The sequence below is a fragment of the Mustela putorius genome, unplaced genomic scaffold (genome assembly GCF_011764305.1).
Source record: "Mustela putorius furo isolate JIRA1106 unplaced genomic scaffold, ASM1176430v1.1 tig00537227_pilon_pilon_pilon, whole genome shotgun sequence".
Lineage (NCBI taxonomy): Eukaryota > Metazoa > Chordata > Mammalia > Carnivora > Mustelidae > Mustela > Mustela putorius.
The window spans coordinates 164,768-183,424 of NW_025422368.1; the positions used below are offsets into that span (position 1 = coordinate 164,768).

The window sequence follows — 18,657 nt, forward strand, 5'->3', positions numbered from 1 at the left end:
TGGTAATTGTAAATGTGATAAACATTTGGTAATGCATCTCAGTGTCAAATTACTATGTTGGGCACCTAAAACCAATATGATATTATACATCAACTATACCTCAATTATTGAAAAATTGCATAACTGTTTTTGTACTCTTCAATATTCTCTGTTCAGGTGGCTTCCTGAAGCGCAGCTATACCCTTAGTAGACTCAAATACATTTAGTAAACTCTACCTTTATTTATTTCTTTTTTTCTCTGTTCTAAGAGTCTCTGAACTCTTTTTCCTCCAGCATCATCAGAACTCATTGCTTTCAAGGCCTAATCCACAACTATTGTATGGAGATGCTTGTTTCCAATATGGCAACATAGAGATTCATTTTTACCTTTCTCCTACTCCCAAGTGTGGATAGAGTGTGAGGATATTTGTTTCTTCAAATTGCAGTGCCCTCTTTTAAGAATACAACCTCCAAATTATGAATGTGCACTTATAAATAGAGGATTAGGAACAAATATGAGATTTATTTAGGATGAGAACAGTGATAACCAGTCACACATTTAATTAAGCTATTAAAATCATAAAGTCCAGAAAATAACACAGTTTGCATTATGTGATACAGTTCTGTACTACTCTTTTTCCGTAACATATTTATTGTATTTTTATGATATTTCCATAGATTTTTTTTAATTGATCATCTTAAAGTGTACAGTTTAGGGCCATTTAGTCCATCCATACTGTTTTGCAGCCACCACCCATAGTAAGTTCCAAATATTGCTCACCCAAAAGAAAGCTCTGTAGCCATTTAGCAGTCATTTCCCATTCCTTCTTTCACAATCCCCTAGCAAATACTAATCTGTTTTCTTTCTCTGTGGATATCCAATTTTGGATATTTCACATAAGTGGAATCATACCATTTGTGACCTCTATGTCTGGCTTCTTTCACTTAGGATCATGATATCGAGGTATATCCACATTGAAGCATGTATTAATACTTCACTTTTTTCTCTTTGGATAACATCCCATTATACATATATATCACATTTTCTTCATCCATTCATCTGTCAATTGACATTTCAGTTGTTTCTATATTTTTACTACTGTGAATAGGGCTGCTTTGAACAATAGCATACTTACAAGCATTTGTGAGCAAGTTATTTGGGTCAATACCTAGGAATGGTGTCATTGAATCATATGACAATTTTATGTTTAAATTTTTTTAATGGAACTCCCGAACTTTCCACTTTTTCCTCATTTTACATTCCCACTAACAATGCACTGTGCTTCCGATTTCTTCATATTCACATCTTTTTTTTTTTTTTTTTGAAATAATGGCCATCCAGCAGTTCCCCAACCCCCACCCCAGTGACCATAATTGAAATATAATTCACCATAGTTTTCACATGCATTTTTTATAATGACTAATGATGTGTAGCATCATTGCATGTCCTTGTTGGCCATTTGGAGAAATGTTTGCTTAAATACTTTGCATATTTTAAAATTGGATTACTTGGCATTTTTTTTTTGTGTTTTTATTGTGGCTGACTTGTAATAGTCCTTTATATAGTCTGGATACTAGAACCTTATCAGATAAGTGATCTGAAAATATTTCTTCCAGGTTTTTTTAAATACTTCTATGGCAAGGTCTTCTGATGCACAAAAACTTTTAATTAATTAAATAGTTTAAAATATTTTATTTATTTATTTGAGAGAGGATGAAAGCAAAAGAGATCACAGAGGCAGATGGAGAGAGAAAAGCAGATTTACCATTGAGGGGAGAGCCTGATGGGGGAGCTCAATCTCAGGACCTTCAGATCATGATCTGAGCCGAAGGCAGACACTTAACCCAGGCACCTCAAACTTTTAATTTAGATAGAGTCCAATTTATTTTTTTCTTTTTTTGGTCATTTCTGTGGTGTCATGTAGAAGAATTTACCGCTAAATACAAATCAGTAAGATTCCAACATTTACTGATACAAATTTTATAGTTTTGGTTCTTACATCTAAGTCATTGATATATTAATTTGTGATAGTATGACCCAGGGCTCTAATATTCTTTGCATGTGGCCATCCAGTCATTCTAGCTCCATTTATGTAAAAGATTATTCTCTCCATTGAATAGTCTTGTAACCTACTCAAAAATTAATTGGCCTTAGATGTATGAGATTATTCTGGACTTACCTATTCTATTTGATTTCTCTATAAAGATCTAAAAGTTCTTTCCAATTCAAGTGTTATTTATTTATTTATTTATTTATTTATTTATTTATTGTTTTTGTCTAACTGTTCTGTCTAGAACTTCCAGCACAATGTTGAATAGCAGTTGGAAAAAGTGGACATCCTTGTCATGTTCCTGATGTTTGGGGGAAGGCTTTCAGTCTTTCAGCCTTGAATGGGACATTAGCTGTAGGGTTCTCATGAATGCTTTTCAGCAGTTTGAGGAAGTTCCTTTCTACTCTGCATTTACTGTATTTTTCTTATGAAAGGATTTCAAATCTTGTCAAAGCTTGACTTTTCCTGCATCTATTGTAATAATCATGAGTTTTTTTCCCTTTATTTCATCTTCCGTCATCTTCTATCATTGACATATTATGTAGGTTCATTTTTTTTAAATGTTGGATCACCTTACATTCTACCCCACTTTATCATGGTATCTTACCTTTAAATACAACTGAATTTGCTTTCTTAGTATTTTCCTGAGGATTTTTGCATTGATGTTCATAAGGGATAGAGATCTGTATTTCTGATATTTTTATCCGGTTTTTGAATCAGAGTAATGCTGTCCTCATACAATCAAAGAGGAAGAGTATTATAATCTCCAGTATTTGGAAGAGTGTGAAATGGATTAGTGTTAACTCTTTAAAGCTTTGTGGAAATTCATCTGGTCTTAGATAGTCTTTATATAGAGGTTTTGAATTACTGTTTCAATTTCTTCAATAACTATAGGTCTATTACATACCTGTGTCACCTAAGTAAGGGCTAATTTGTGGATTTTATGAACTGTGTTTCAGTTACGCTATCTAATTTGTTGATGCACAATGGCTGATAGTACATTCTTATACTCCTCTCTATTTCTACAAGGTCAATAGTCGTGAACCAAATTTGATTCCTGATTTTAGCAATTTGAGCCTTCCCTTTTTTTTTTTTTTTATTTTCTTGGTCAATCCAGCTAAAGTTTTGTCAGCTTTGATGACCTTTTGAAAGAAACAACTTCGGGATTTACTGATTTTCTCTATTTTTTCCCTTTCCTATATTTCATTTATCTCCACTCTACTATTTATTATTCACTTCTTTCTGATGGCTTTGGGTTTCTTTTACTCTTTTGTTTTTTTCTTAAATCTGTAAGTTTGAACTTAGATTACTGATATGAGATCCATCTTTTTTGTTAAAGCAGATGCCTAAAACTATAAATTTCCCTCTGTACACTGCTCTTACTGTATTTTGTAAGTTTTGATAGCTTGGGTGTCTGTGTTCATTTGTTCCCAAGTGTTTTCTAATCTTCTTTGTGATTTATTCTTTGACCCATTAGTTGTTTATGGGGTTGTTTTTAATATCCACAGGTTTTTCATACATACCAGAATTTTGGTCTGAAACTGCTGAGAAGCCAAAATGAAGACACAAACAACAAATGCCTTATATTATCTAACTATGTTTACATTATCCAATTTGGTAGCCATTAAAAATTGAAATATGTCTAGTCCAAACTGAGATGTGTTATAAATATAAATGTATATCATGTTTCAAAGGCAGTGCAAAAATGTAAAAGATCTCACTAATTTTTAATATGTATTAGATGCTGAAATGACAATCCATGGGATGTATTGGGTTAAATATGTTATTAAAATTAATTTCACTTGTTTTCTTTCACTTTTTAAAAATAAGGTTATCAGAAAATTTGAAATTGCAAATGTGGCTTACATTTGTGTTTTGCATTATATTTCTATTGGACAGTGCTGATTTATAATATCTCTTGCTTTTTTAAGTTTAAATTATATACATGTATATATTAGACCTTTTGATATTGTCCCTAGGTCACAGAGGCTCTATTCATTAAATATATATAATTTACTTTTTTTTTGTTTTTCAAATTGAGTGGTCTCTATCAATCTTTAAGTTCACTCTTTTGTTTTATAATTACCCTTCTGCTGTTCAGCCCATCCATTGAACTTCTACTTTAGATAGAATTTTTGTTACTAATTTTAAAATAATTCTTTTAATGCACATATATTTACATTTCTTTGTGAATAATTCTTATTTTATTTCAGGCTCATTGAAAAAAAGTTAGTCTCTGATATTTACCCCACATTTAAAATTTCTGATATTTCTAATTCCTCCCTGAAATTCCAGTTTTCCAGCTGGATTCAGTTTTCTTCAGCTGAAAAACTTCCTGCTACATTTCTTGTAGTGCTGATGTGTTACTGAAAAATGCTTGTGGTTTTATTTTATCTGAAAATGTCTTTATTTCCCTTTCATGTTGAAGCATAGTTTTAATGTATAGAATTCTAAATTGACAATTTTTTTTTTTTCCCTCAGCAATCTAAAGATTCCTCTCTAGTTTCTGGCCTCCCTAGCTTATGAAAAGAAGTCAGAAATTGTTCAAGCCATTGTCCTCCAACATTCATGGTATGAATGTTAGCCAAACTTTTTCTCACTGTCTTTGTTCTTTAACAGTTTGATTATAATGTGTGTAGGCATTTTATCATGCTTGGAGCTCGCTTGGTTTCTTGATTTTGTAAATTTATGTCACTTTTCAAAGTTATGGACTTTGAAAACATTGATTCATCTAAGTGATCATGTGTCCAAGTTGGCAAAATGGAAGGCATTCTGTAAATTCTGTAAGTCTGTCAATCTTGTCCAATAATGTTCCCCCTTAAAACCATCTGTTGATTAACGCAAGAAAGGAAGCAATAATAAAGAAGGGAAAAGGAAGGTAGGAAAGGATATGATGGAAATAAAGAAGAAGAAAATAGGGAATGAAGAAAGAAGGTGGTCAAAGATAATCTAATTTGGGCCTCAGAATATTGCCAATTATTAAAGACAGAAACATACTAATAACAATGGATTTATAATTAATTTTAATAAATGGTAATTAATAGTTGGTTCTACTCAGAAAGAGTTACTTTAGTGGAAAATCCAGTTGAATGTACTTATCCCCTTATTCCTTCTTCAACACTCTTATTTTCTTGAGGAAGGACAGATTTCTGACCTATATCATTTGTGTTTTCCCTGAGAACTTTGTTCAACATTTCTTATGGGACAAGTCTGTTGGCAATGAATTCTGCTTTTATTTCTGTCTTAGTCTATCTGGACTGCTGTCACAAACACCGTAACTTGGTGCCTTGAACAACAGACATTTATTTCTCAGTTTTAGAAGCTAGAAAGGCTAAGATCTGGGTGCCAGCAGATTTGGTGTCTAGTGAGAGCTGGCTTTACAGGTTTCATAGACTTGTCTCCAGGTCCTCACATGGCAGAAGTGGGTAGGGGAGCTGTCAGGACATCCAGGAGTGCTCAATACATTTCAAGCACACAATAAATAGGTATTTCAGGAAAGAATAAATGAACTAATAAATTAATGAAGATAAAGGGTGTGCCCAGTATGTTAATATAGTATATTTTGTACAGAGTCTCCTAAGAACATAGTTGAAGGAGATAGGAGTCTATATTTTGTATCTCTTGTATAGTAAACAAACCAAAGATCCTCAGGGAAATATTGCCTTTGGAGCTGAATTCCTTGGAGAGATATGCACACAGTTTAGGGCATTCCCTGGAAATAAACCATAATCATCTCATAGGATAACAGTTGTTTAATTTTAGTGCTTATTGTATTAACTTAAAAACATTGACTATGAAGAATAAAAGAGATACTTTGGTGTTTAAATTGTTGATTTGAGCTAGAAATAGCTAATCATGAAATGTCCACAAGTATTAAAACTTATTTTAAGAATTACATATTTCAGTGTGCTGCCTGAGAAGAAGAAAAAAAAAAAAAGTAAGCCTAAGTGCTTTATCCTGCAATAGGAATATAAAAACCATGAACATCAACAAACAAAATCCTTTGCCAGTATAATTGTTTTTACACCTTTAAGAATAAAGGGCACTTGGAGGGTCAGTGGGTTAACCCTCTGCCTTCCACTCAGGTCATGGTCTCAGGGTCCTGGAATCGAGCTCCACATCAGGCTCTCTGTTCAGAGTGCCTCCCCACTCTGTTTGCCTGCCTCTCTGCCTACTTGTGTTCTCTCTCTCTGTCAAATGAATAAATAAATAAATATTTTTAAAAAATAACAGTTTGTAAGTTTTTGTGCTTTGAAGACTGATTTATAATCTATATACTGAAAATAAACATCTCTAAAACGCTGAGTAATTTATTTATATTAATAGATTTAAGTTATTCTGATCTTATCTTAATTATAGAGGATCTTAAATTAACTTATTAAAAGACATCATTTTTGAATAAAAATGTGTTCATGATTTCGAAGGTAGGGAAAATTTTCTTACATCTTTTAACATAAATAAATAAATAAAAGTGATAGGCTTGTTAAACATAATACACTGTTCCAGTGTATATCTAGGGAATTGGAGAGCAGGAGAAAAACTAGGTCTGATTTGATAAAAATTTTTACTTGTGGGGGTGATAGATCTGTTTTTGACCCAAATTACTATATCCATTATAGTACAATTACTTGCCTCAGGAATTGTCCCTTAGGTTTGGGAGAATGTGTATAAGTACTAAGAAGATATCATTACACTTTTGTACTAATAGCCAGAATCTCTAGGACCTTAAGTATTTCGTGGAGTAAACTGTATTGTGTTCTCTCCGATAAATTTTTAGTAATTCATGAGTTTTCATTTGTGTGTACCTTTTCCCCACAGTTTATCCTACCTAAAATACCTTACTCTACTTCCTAATCTCCAGTGCTTAGCTTTGAATCCATCTTTTTTTTTTTTAAGCATCCATTCTTAATCTCTCCCCATAGTAAGAATGGGTCTTATTTACTATTAACTTTATGGCACATGGTATATTGCTATATTCATGCACGAATTCTGTCTCCTCAATATATTGGTAAACTACAATAGTCAGGAACATTGACTTATGCTTCTTTGATTCCTCAGTATATAATAATGCATTCTCCATGGATTTATAAACATTGTTTACATTCCCACCAATGTAAACAACGTTTATAGGTCCATGGAGGATGCAAACTTGTGCAGCCACTCTGGAAAACAGTATGGAGGTGCCTCAAAAAGTTAAGAATAGAACTACCCCAACCCAGCAACTGCACTACTATTACTACTACATAGGATACAAACATAATGACTCAAATGGGCACATGCACCCCAATGTTTATAGCAGTAACTATGGAAAGAACCCAGATGTCCATCAATGGATGAATTGATAAAGAAGATATGAGATACACACACACACACACACACACACACACACACACCCCAGAATATTTCTCAGCAATCAAAAAGAATGAAGTTTTGCCATTTGTAATTATGTGGATGGAACTAGAGGGTATGATGTTAAGCAATATAAGTCAAAGACAAATACCATATGATTTCATTCATACATGGAATTTAAGAAGAACATAGAGAAAAGGAAGAAAAAATAAACTAAGATAAAAACAGAGAGGAAGGCAAACCATAAAAGACACTGACTATAGGGAGCAAACAGTTTTGTTGGAGGTGAGGTGGGCAGGGGAATGGGGTAACTAGATGATGAACATTAAGGAGGGCAATTGATATAATGAACACTGGGTGTTACATGTAAGTGATCATCACTAAATTCTACTCCTGAAACTAAAAAAAAAAAAAAAAAATTGTTTAACAAGTGTTTCATATTCATAATGAAGTCCACAAAGAAGCATAACTAATAATGAAGTCATCAAACAAGAAATTTGCCCCCCCTAGGGATGAAATGCTTATACCCAGGAGTTTTCATGACATTTAGTCTGATGAAAGCTTATATAATTTCCAACCACAAAATCAACTCAGGGACAAATCAATAGGCAGGGACATTGAATTGCCTTGGCTTTTGAGTTGGCTTCGCTTTTGGTTTATCATATTATTTGGGGTCAGTCAGTATTACCTGCAAGTGGCTGAACACTTGCCAAGTGACTGATCATCACAGTAAAATTTGCAAAAATTTTATTTTTCTGTTTTCCTCTTCAGCTTTGCTGTAACCCATTTCTACACATCAGGTAAAAAGCCAAGAGCTAAATACCAGTCACTGTCTCATCTGAAGAAGACTCTAATCTTAATGGTAAGTTTTTCTCTTTATGGTCTTCGCCTACGGTGCTACCTCTTTTCTACTTCTTTTGTCTTCCTTCTCTTCTTTCCCTATTTTATTTCCCCCTCTCTGAATGCTTATTCACTTTATTTTGCATTTTATTGTGTTATTCTCTTCCTGTTTTGAGAACTATAACTAGAAGAAACACTGAATTTGTTTAATTCTTTTCAAGTTAGTTTTACTATGCAATCAGATAAATTTAATAGTGGCATAGGAGATGATAAAAGTGAAGAAATGAAGAGATGGAATGGAGACAAAAGCCACTACATTGATTTATAGGAATAAAAAAATCAGATAGGACCAAGAAAGTGTGTTCATTAGCTGAGTGGATGTGGCACAGGCCGAACCTGGGAAAAGCTACAGTTGTTATACTGAATTGCTTCCAGGTTGATCTTATACCCAAAGCTGGATTTCTATTTCAACCATCTTAAACATTCATACATCATGTTGTTTCTCTGTCGCACACATGGTCAGTTCCTTGAGATAATGATATTTATATAGTCATCAGGCTGAGTATAACTACAATGACATTTTAGTCCTTACATACTGAGAAAAGAGGAAATAAATTTTTTCCACATGCCTGTTCATTTCTTCACCTCATTACCATAAATGTAAGCCACATTTAAAGATGATTTATAAGATGGGTTTTTATTTCAACAGATTTGTAGAAAATATTTGTCTTTCTTCAAAAGCAATGCAACAGCTTTTGTTAGAGTTTATTTTACATTAATCATTAATATGTATAACCAATAGCAATTACTAATATTTTGACAATGTTATCTTCACATTATATCTTTGGTACCTGTACATATTTTTTTCTCAATATTTTTACCAGAGCGAAAGTATATCAGGAGGTCAAGATGGAAAACCGTACAACTGTGACAGTATTTATCTTAGCAGGATTGACACAGGACCCCAAATTGAAGATTGTGTTATTTATCTTCCTACTCCTCACCTACTTGTTAAGCATCTCAGGAAACTTAGTTATCATTACTCTCACTTTGCTGGATTCTCATCTCAAGACCCCTATGTATTTCTTTCTTCGAAATTTTTCTTTCTTAGAAATTTCTTATACGACAGTCTGCATTCCCAAATTGCTTGTGAGCATGGCAACCGGTGACAAAACGATTTCCTATAATTGTTGTGCAACTCAGTTATTTTTTGCCTTCCTTCTCGGTGCATCTGAATTTTATCTCCTGGCTGTCATGTCCTATGATCGTTATGTTGCCATCTGTAAGCCTTTGCATTATACGACCATTATGAACAGCAAAATCTGTATCCAGTTAGTCCTTAGCTCTTGGATCACTGGTTTCCTCATCATCTTTCCAGGACTCATTTTAGGCTTAAGCCTGGACTTCTGTGACTCCAATATCATCGATCATTTCTACTGTGACACTGCTCCCCTCTTGCAAATCTCCTGCACTGATACACGTGTGTTGGAAATGATGAGTTTCATCTTAGCTTTGGTGACTCTGCTGGTCACTTTGGCATTAGTGATTCTATCATACACATGCATTGCCTTGACAATTTTAAAAATTCCTTCTGCCAACCAGAGAAAAAAGGCTTTCTCCACATGTTCTTCTCACATGATTGTCATCTCCCTCTCATATGGCAGCTGCATCTTCATGTACATTAAACCCTCAGTCAAACAGAGGATATCCTTAATGAAGGGAGTGGCAATTCTCAATACTTCTATTGCTCCGCTTTTAAACCCCTTCATTTATACTCTAAGGAACCAGCAGGTAAAGCAAGCATTTAAGAACTTCCTACAAAGATTTCTGTTTTTATTCAAATAAATCATAATGAGATATATATAAGGAAAGTTAATAAGGAAAATTGCAAAAAGAAGTGCTTAGATTTGGTCCCAATTTTACCATTGCACCATCCAATATATAGTCATATCTGTCCTTTCACTTCTTTCTGAAGTGTCATGATGTTTACATTAGCTCTTGTTTCTTAATAACACTTCCCTTTCAAAATACTGAAACTTTATTTTTCTGTTCCATTGTAAGAGTTCTAAAATTTGACCTCTTTCTCTTATTCCTCCATTAAAATGTAGCAAGTATTTGAACGATTATTTTAATCAACTTTATGTATTAGTTCATGGAGACTTAATTATTTCCATATCTGTGTAGTATATTTTGTTTTTATGTTTGATTTCCTATAAAATCTTGATCAGTTTAAAACAATTTTATGATGATTTCTTTGAGATTTTACCTTTGCTTGTCTTTTGATGTCCTGATATACATTCTCTATTTAAATAAAGGTATTTAAAAGTAGAAAGTTGCAATTAAAATATCACTGTCATTCTTTGTCCTTATATTAAGAAAATTCACTATGCTAGTATAATAAAAAATCATATGGTATGCTAGTATAGTAAAAAAATACTTTTATTTTATATTTTATGCTGTAAAAGTAAATAAGTAAATGTTGACTCATATGTGTCCCAAATCACATAACTTTTTTTTTAAATGTTTATTTATTTATTTGAGAGAAAGAGAGAGAGCATGAGTAGGGGGAGAGGCCAAGAGAGAGAGAAGCAGACTCTGCACTGTGAACAGAGCCTGACAGAGGGCTTGATCTCACAACCCTGAGATCATGACCTGAGCCAAAATCAAGAGTCAGAGACTTAACACACTGAGCCACCCAGGTGTCCCATCACATAACTTTGATTAAGAATAAAATGCAGCATAGTTCAGGGAAGATGGTGGGAGAGTAGGGGACCTTGTTTCATCTAGTTCCTTGAATTTAGCAGGATATCTATCAAGTTATTCTGAACATACATGCATTTAACCTGAAATGTGAGAAGATTTATCTGGATGTCTACAAGCAGAAAAATGACTACTCTTTGAAAGGTAAGAGGTATGGAACTTTGAATCTTTGAGGGAAATATCAGAAGATAAATGGAGTGGGGAGGGAGCCTCCCATAAGCCAGCCACTGGAAAGTGATCTAACACCTGAACACTAAATCAGGACCCCTAGAAATCTGCTGCACTGACAGACATCCCTCTCTGAAAAAGGTACAGAGGATAAATAGGGTAGAATTCTAGGTGGATCATTTTGGTCTCAGGATTCTAGGAAACTCAGAAATTATGGGGGGGCGGGAGGCTGAACTGATAGAGCACCCAAACCGTGGAGCAGGGAGACTAGTTATGGTCAGTGAGCATAGAGGGGTTTGGTCATTCTAAAATTTAAGCCAGGTCAGTAGGGAGAAGACTCTCTGCCTGAACACCATAAAAAGGACTAGAAGGTGTGGGGTGTTTAACATCCCAGGGGAGATACAGAAACCCTTGTATCCATGACAGGGCAACAGCTCTCAGGGCACTGTGACCCCTGAAAGGACAATGGAGCTGCACTCAGCCAGTTGCTGAGGAAGAGGGTGCACATGTGAGCCCATAGCTGCTAGTAATTGCAAAGTCACAAAGTGCAGAAATGCTCAGAGATCCCCCCCAGGAGAGTTACAGCAGGCATGAATAGTGAGAGTCTGTGTAGTTTGGTACACACAGCAGTGGAGACAGTTTAGCCCGGAGGATTTATTGAAGAAAGGGACTACAAACTTGTGGCTCTGGGCCAGAGATTCCCACATGGCTATATTTGCTCTGACCCTCTAAAGAGAAGTGGAAAGCCACCAGGGAGCAAAAGCCAGACAGACAGATGACAAGCTCACATTAAGCCCAACCCCCTGACAAGGTGTGGGGCAACTACACCCAGGCAAAGATGCCTGAGAAGCTAAACTGCAGTCTCCCTCCCCAGAAGACAAATAGGAAGAACAAGTGAATCATAAGCTTATTTACACAGGACTATAAAACTTCAGTGCCAGGGGAAAATAGAGATGTCCAGATATAGAGATGTCCAGATGTTCTGTCATGACTGGTTTGTACTTCAGGCTAAAACTTTACATTTCTTTTTATTTCTTTTCTTTTCTTTTTTACCATATTCCTGTATCAGGAATAGTCATTTCCAAACTTATGTTTTTAAGTCATTTTTAACTTTAATTTTTGTACTGTGTACATTTTATAGATTTATGCCCCATACTAGCACATCTTTCACTGTACTCAACTTTATCTTGAGCTATATAAATATATAGATATATAGATATTCTTTTTTAAAGGACTTAGATGATTTATTTATTTAATTAATTATTTTTAAAAATTTAAATTACTTTTCAGTGTACTACAATTCATTGCTTATGCGCCACACCCAGTGCTCAATACTCAATGCTCAAGGGCAATACGTGCCCTTTCTAATACCCACCACCTGGTTCCCCCAACCTCTCACGCCCCACCCCTTCAAAACCCTCAGATTGTTTTTCAGAGTCCATAGTCTCTCATGGTTCATCTCCCCTTCCAATCTCTCTCAACTCCCTTCTCCTCTCCATCTCCCCATGTCCTCTGTGTTATTTCTTATGTTCCACAAATAAGTGAAACGATATGATACTTGTTTCTCTCTGCTGACTTATTTCACTCAGCATAATCTCTTCCAGTCCCACCCATGTTGCTACAAAAGTTGGGTATTCATCCTTTCTGATGGAGGCATAATGCTCCATAGTGTATATGGATCATATCTTCCTTATCCATTCGTCCGTTGAAGGGCATCTTGGTTCTATCCACGTTTGGTGACTGTGGCCATTGCTGCTGTGAACGTTGGGGTACAGATGGACCTTCTGTTAACTACATCAGTATCTTTGGGGTAAATACTCAGTAGTGCAATTGCAGAGCCACAGGGAAGCTCTATTTTTAATTTCTTGAGGAATCTTCACACTGTTCTCCAAAGTGGCTGCACCAACTTGATTTCCCACCAACAGTATAAGAAGGTACCCTTTTCTCCACTTCCTCTCCAACACACGTTGTTTCCTGTCCTGCTAATTTTGGCCCTTTTAAGTGGTGTAAGGTGGTATCTCAATGTGGTTTTAATTTGAATCTCCCTGATGTCTAGTGATGATGAACATTGTTTCATGTGTGTGACAGCTGTTTGTATGTCTTCATTGGAGAAGTGTCTGTTCATGTATTCTGCCCACTTTTTGACATGATTCTCTGTTTTGTGTGTGTTGAGTTTGGGGAGTTCTTGATAGATCCTGGATATCAACCTTTTGTCTGTACTGTCATTTGCAAATATCTTCTCCCAATCCATGGGTTGCCTCTTGTTTTGTTCACTGTTTCCTTTGTTGTGCAGAAGCTTTTGATCTTGGTGAAGTCCCAAAATGAGAGACTATGGACTCTGAAAAACAATCTGAGGGGTTTGAAGTGGCGGGGGTTGGGAGGTTGGGGTACCAGGGGGTGGGTATTATAGAGGGCATGGATTGCATGGAGCACTGGGTGTGGTGAAAAAATAATGAATACTGTTTTTCTGAAAATAAATAAATTGAAAAAAAAATTCATTTTTGCTTTTGTTTCCTTTGCCTTTGGAGACATATCTTGAAAGAAGTTGCTGTGGCTGATATCAAAGAGATTACTTCCTATGTTCTCCTCTAGGATTCTGATGAATTCCGTCTCACGTTGAGGTCTTTTATCCATTTTGAGTTTATTTTTGTGTACGGTATAAGAGAATGGATGAGTTTTATTCTTCTACATATAGCTGACCAATTTTCCCAGCACCATTTATTGAAGAGACTTTATTTATTGAAGAGTTTCCCCCCCACACTGGATATTTTTTTCCTGCTTTGTTGAAGATTGTTTCACCATAGAGCTAAGGGTCCATATCTGGACTCTACTCTGTTCCACTGTCTATGTGTCTGTATTTATGCCAGTACTATGCTGTCTTGGTCATCACAGCTTTGTAGTAAAGCTTAAAATCAGGTAACGTGATGCCCCCAGTTTTGTTTTTCTTTTTCAACATTTCCTTAACAATCCAGGGTCTTTTCTGGATCCATACAAATTTTTGTATTATTTGCTCCAGCTCTTTGAAAAATACCAGTGGAATTTTGATCAGAATTGTATTAAAGGTATAGATTGCTCTAGGCAGTATAGACATTTTAAAAATATTTATTCTCCCAATCCAAGGTCATGGAATGGTTTTCCATTTTTTGTGTCTTCTCCAATTTCTTTCATGAGTATTCTCTAGTTCCTCGAGTACAGATCCTTTACCTCTATGGTTAGGTTTATTCTCAGGTATCTTATGGTTCTTGGTGCTACAGTAAATGGAATTGATTCTCTAATTTCCCTTTCTGTATTTTCTTTGTTAGGTATATAAGAAAACAACTGATTTCTGTATATTGACTTTGTTTCCTGCCACATTGCTGAATTGCTGTATGAGTTCTAGTAGTTTGGGGGTGGAGTCTTTGGGGTTTTCCATATAAAGTATTATGTCATCTTTGAAGAGAGAGAGTTTCACTTCTTCATTGCCAATTTGAATACCTTTTTTTTCTCTTTGTTGTCTGATTGCTATTGCTAGGACTTCTAATACTATATTGAACAAAAGTGGTGAGAGTGAGCATCCTTGTGTTCCTGATCCCAATGGGAAGGCTGCAAGCTTTTTTCCATTGAGGATGATGTTTGCTGTGAGTTTTTCATAGATAGATTTGATGAAGTTGAGGAATGTTCGCTCTATCCCTATACTTTGAAGCATTTTAATGAGGAATGGATGCTGGATTTTGTCAAATGCTTTTTCTGCATCAATTGAGAGGACCATATGGTTCTTCTCTCTTCTCTTATTAATTTGTTCTATCACACTGAGTGATTTGCAAATGTTGAGCCATCCTTGTAACCCAAAGATGAATCCCATCTGATCATGGTGGATAATCTTTTTAATGTGCTGTTGGATCCTGTTTGCTAGAATCTTGTTGAGAATATTAGCATCCATATTCATCATTGATATTAGTCTGAAATCCTCCTCTTTGGTGGGGTCTTTGCCTGGTTTGGGGATCAGGGTAATGCTGGTCCTATCTTTCAGAAAGTGGTCAATTTTCTGTTTCTAGAATTGTTGCTCTTCTTCTCTTCGATATCGTTTTGGATTTGTAGTGGTTCAGAATGGTTTGATAAGCTATCTAGCTGACCTCCTGCTACCTGATGTTCTCTCATCCTGCTACTTCTCTGCCATCTTGACTCCTCCCCCTTTAGCATCCAATTACACCTGGGATGTTGGTATGAAATTCTCCTTTTTGGTGAGGTCTCTGCCTGGTTTGGGGATTGGGGTAATGCTGGCTGCACAGAAAGAGACTGGAAGCTTTCCTTCTGTTTCTATTTTTTGAAACAACTTCAGAAGCATAGGTATTATTTCCTCTTTGAATGTTTGGTAGAATTCTTCAGGGAATCTGTCAGGTCCTGGGCTCTTGTTTGGGGGGAGGTATTTGATTGCTGCTTCAATCTCGTTATTAGATATCACTCTTCAGGTTGCCAATTTCTTCCTGGTTCAATTTTGGGAGTTTATAGTTTTCCCTGAATGTATCCATTTCATCTAGGTTGCTTAGCTTATTGGCATATAACTGTTGATAACTTCTGATGATTGTTTCTACTTCCTTGGTGTTAGTTGTGATCTCTCCCTTTTCACTCATAATTTTATTAATTTGAGCCTTCCTCCTTTTCTTTTGGATTTGCATGGCCAATGGTTGATCAAACTTACTGATTCTTTCAAAAATCAGCTTCTAGTTTCATTGATACATTCTACTGTATCTCTAGTTTCTATCTCATTGATCTCTGCTCTAATCTTGATTATTTCTTGTGTGTGGAGTTGGTTTGATTTGTTGTTGATTCTCCAGTTTTTTAAGGTGTAGAGGCAGCTGGTGTATTCTGGATTTTTCAGTTTTTTTGAGGGAGGCTTGGATGGCTATGTATTTACCCCTTAGGACTGCCTTTGCTGTATCCCATAGGTTTTGGACTAAAGTGTCTTCATTCTCATTGGTTTCCATGAATTGTTTCAGTTCTTATTTGATCTCCTGGTTGATCCAAGCATTCTTAAGCAAGGTGGTCTTTAGCCTCCAGATTTTTGAGTTACTTCCAAACTTTTCCTTGTGATTGATCTCCAGTTTGAAAGCATTGTGATCTGAGAATATACAGGGAATCCTCTCAGTCTTTTGACTGAGTTGTATCAGTTGAGTCTTGATTTGTGACCCAGTATATGGTCTATTCTGGAGAAGGTTCCATGTGCACTTGAGAAGAATGAGTATTCTGTTGTTTTAGGGTGAAATGTTCTATATATATCTATGAGGTCCATCTGGTCCAATATGCATTCATTGCTTTTGTTTCTTTATTGATTTTTTTTTTCCTTTGATGATCTGTCCATTACTGAGAAGCCTGTTAAGGTCTCCTACTATTAATGTATTCATATCAATATGACTCTATCTTGATTAATAGTTTTCTTATGTAATTGGCTGCTCCCATATTGGGGGCATAGATATTTACAATTGTTAGATCATCTTGGTAGATAATCCCTTTAAGAATTATGTAGTGTCCTGTATCTCTGACTACAGTCTTTAGTTTAAAATCTAATTTATCTGATATGAAAATTGCTATCCTGACCTTCTTTTGAGGCCCATTGGCATGAAAGATGCTTCTTCATCCCTTCACTTTCAGTCTGGGCGTATCCTTAGGTTTGAAATGGGTCTCTTGTAGACAACATATGGATGGGTCCTATTGTTTTATCCAATCTGTAACCCTGTGTCATTTTTAGGGGTGCCTTTATGTCATTCACATTGAGAGTGATTATTGATAGATACATTTTTATTCTATTTTTAGTTTCTTAAGGAATCTCCACACTGTTCTCCAAAGTGGCTGCACCAACTTGCATTCCCACCAACAGGTAAGAGGGTTCCACATTCTCCACTTCCTCTCCAACAAATGTTGTTTCCTGTCTTGCTAATTTTGGCCATTTTAAGTGGTGTAAGGTGATATCTCAATGTGTTTTTAATTTGAATCTCCCTGATGGCTAGTGATGATGAACATTTTTTCATGTGTCTGATACCATTTGTATGTCTTTATTGGAGAAGTGTCTGTTCATGTCTTCTGCCCATTTTTTGATATGATTCTTTGTTTTGTGTGTGTTGAGTTTGGGCAGTCCTTTTTAGATTCTGGATATCGACCTTTTGTCTGTACTGCCATTTGCAAATATCTTCTCCCAATCCATGAATTGCCTCTTTGTTTTCTTGACTGTTTCCTTTGCTGTGCAGAATCTTTCGACCTTGATGAAGTCCCAAAAGTTCATTTTTGCTTTTGTTTCCTTTGCCTTTGGAGACATATCTTGAAAGAAGTTGCTGTGGCTGATATCAAAGAGGTTACTGCTTATGTTCTCTTCTAGGACTCTGATGGAATCCTGTTTCACATTGGGGTCTTTTATCTATTTCGAGTTTATCTTTGTATACAGTTTAAGAGAATGGTCACATTTTATTCTTCTTCATATAACTTTCCAATGGATATATAGATATTCTTATTTTTTGCAATTTTGAAATATGGTGTCTTCTAACACTAACAGAAAAAAATTCAAGCAGGAACAGGTCGATCACCCTGCTTTGTCCACCCTAAGATAGTATAATCTCTCCCCACTGCACACACTTTTTAAAAGTTATTTTGGATCTTCTTGGCTTTGTTTGCATATCTGTGGTAGCTTCTCACCACTTCAGATTTTTTCTAGGGTGCATTTTGCTTGCATCATCATTGATATTTTGGATTCTGTTCATTTGCTCAACCATCCCTTAGCAGAATAACTAGGAGGAAGAACCCTCAACAAAGAAAAGAACCAAAGACATTGTCCTCTGCCATAGAACTAATTGATTTTGATATAGGCAAGGTGTCAGAGACAGAATTTAGGATAGCAATCATGAAGTCAATAGCTACACTTGAAAAAAGCATTAGTGACAATATAGAATCTCTATAGGTAGAAATGAGATTTAATCAGGCCAAACTTAAAAATGCCATAAATGAGATGCACTCTAAACTGGATACTCTAACAGCTGGGTAAATGAGGAAGAAGATCAAATCAATGATGTATAAGATAAGCTGATGGGGAAAAACTGAGCACTTTTCCCCTAAGGTCAGGAAGATGACAAGGATGCCCACTCTCACCACCTTTGTTCAACATAGTATTGGAAGTTCTAGCCTCAGAAATTAAACAATGGAATGAAATAAAAGCCATTCAAATTAGCAAAGAAGAAGTGAAACTCTCTCTCTTCACAGATGAAATGATACTTTATGTGGAAAACCCAAATGACTCCACCCCCAAATACCAGAACTCATACAGCAATTCAGCAACGTGGCAGGATACAAAACAATGCACAGAAATCAGTTGCTTTTCTATATACTAACAATGTAACTGTAGAAAGAGAAATTAGGGAATCAATTCCATTTATAATAGCAACAGAAACCATAAGATACCAAGGAATAAATCTAACCAAAGAGGTAAAGGATCTGTATTCTAGAAACTACAAAACACTTATGAAAGAAACTGAGGAAGACACAAAAG

At 35.5% G+C, this 18,657-nt stretch overlaps 1 protein-coding gene across 1 annotated transcript; it reads left to right on the top strand.

Moving 5' to 3' along the window:
- Positions 1-9,128: 9,128 nt before the first annotated feature.
- LOC123389991 (olfactory receptor 6C76-like) lies at positions 9,129-10,064 on the top strand. Its single transcript, XM_045073194.1, has one exon. It carries the CDS (start codon positions 9,129-9,131, stop codon positions 10,062-10,064), a length of 936 nt encoding a protein of 311 aa, XP_044929129.1.
- The last annotated feature ends 8,593 nt before the right edge of the window (positions 10,065-18,657 follow it).